This window comes from Chrysemys picta, chromosome 1, assembly GCF_011386835.1.
Source record: "Chrysemys picta bellii isolate R12L10 chromosome 1, ASM1138683v2, whole genome shotgun sequence".
NCBI classification, from domain to species: Eukaryota; Metazoa; Chordata; order Testudines; family Emydidae; genus Chrysemys; species Chrysemys picta.
Genome location: NC_088791.1, coordinates 351,364,739 through 351,365,677, shown reverse-complemented (window position 1 = coordinate 351,365,677; position 939 = coordinate 351,364,739). Strand labels below are relative to the sequence as shown.

At 47.5% G+C, this 939-nt stretch overlaps 1 protein-coding gene across 1 annotated transcript; it reads left to right on the top strand.

Moving 5' to 3' along the window:
- Nucleotides 1–939, top strand: LOC135984366 (olfactory receptor 52P1-like). Its single transcript, XM_065599377.1, has one exon. The coding sequence runs from the start codon at nt 1–3 to the stop codon at nt 937–939; it is 939 nt and encodes a 312-aa protein (XP_065455449.1).

Here is a 939-nt window from a genome sequence, read left to right as displayed (position 1 = left end):
ATGGCAGATTTCAACCTCTCTCTCTCTGACCCTTCATCATTCATCCTAATGGGCACCCCTGGCTTAGAAGCTGCCCATCTCTGGATTTCCATCCCTTTCTTTGCATTCTACATTATCAGCCTGTTGGGAAATTTCATGGTTCTGTTTGTTGTAGGGAAAGAGCAGACCCTGCACAAGCCGATGTATCTGCTGCTCTGCATGCTGGCGCTCACAGATATCGGCATATCTACCTCCGTCATGACGAAGGCACTGTGTATATTTTGGTTCAATTTGAAAGGCATTACTGTGCGTGGCTGCCTTACCCAGATGTTTTTCCTCCACATGGTTTCTATGTCGCACTCAGCCGTACTCGTGACAATGGCTTTCGATCGCTATGTTGCCATATGCAACCCTCTGAGATATGCCACCATCCTCACCAATGCACGAATAGCTAAGCTAGGGCTTGTGGGTTTGATAAGATCTGTTCTCTTCCTTCTGCCCCTGCCCCTGCTTCTGAGTAGGCAGCCATTCTGTGGCAACCACATTATCCCCCATACGTACTGTGAGCACATAGCTATGGTGAAGATATCGTGTGGGGACACCACTGTCAACAGGGCATACAGCTTGGTGATGTTGTTTGTAGTCATTGGGTTAGATCTGACACTGGTTGCCCTATCCTATGGTCTGATTATCAGGGTTCTCCTGAGAATCTCCTCCAAGAAAGCCTACCAGAAAGCCTTCAACACCTGCACAGCCCACATCTGTGTGGTGATGATGTCTTTTACTCTCTTCTTTATCTCCATTCTGACAAATTGGTTCGGTCAGCAAATCACTCCCAATGTTCACATCATCTTGGCCAACCTCTTCTTCCTCCTCCCCCCCATGATCAACCCGATTATTTATGGGATCAAAACCAAAGAGCTTCGTGACAAAGTGGTCAAATACACCTCCAGAAGGTGA

Coding starts and splice junctions, on each gene's coding strand:
- LOC135984366 (XM_065599377.1), top strand. CDS start 1: ATGGCAGATTTCAACCTCTCTCTCTCTGACCCTTCATCATTCATCCTA.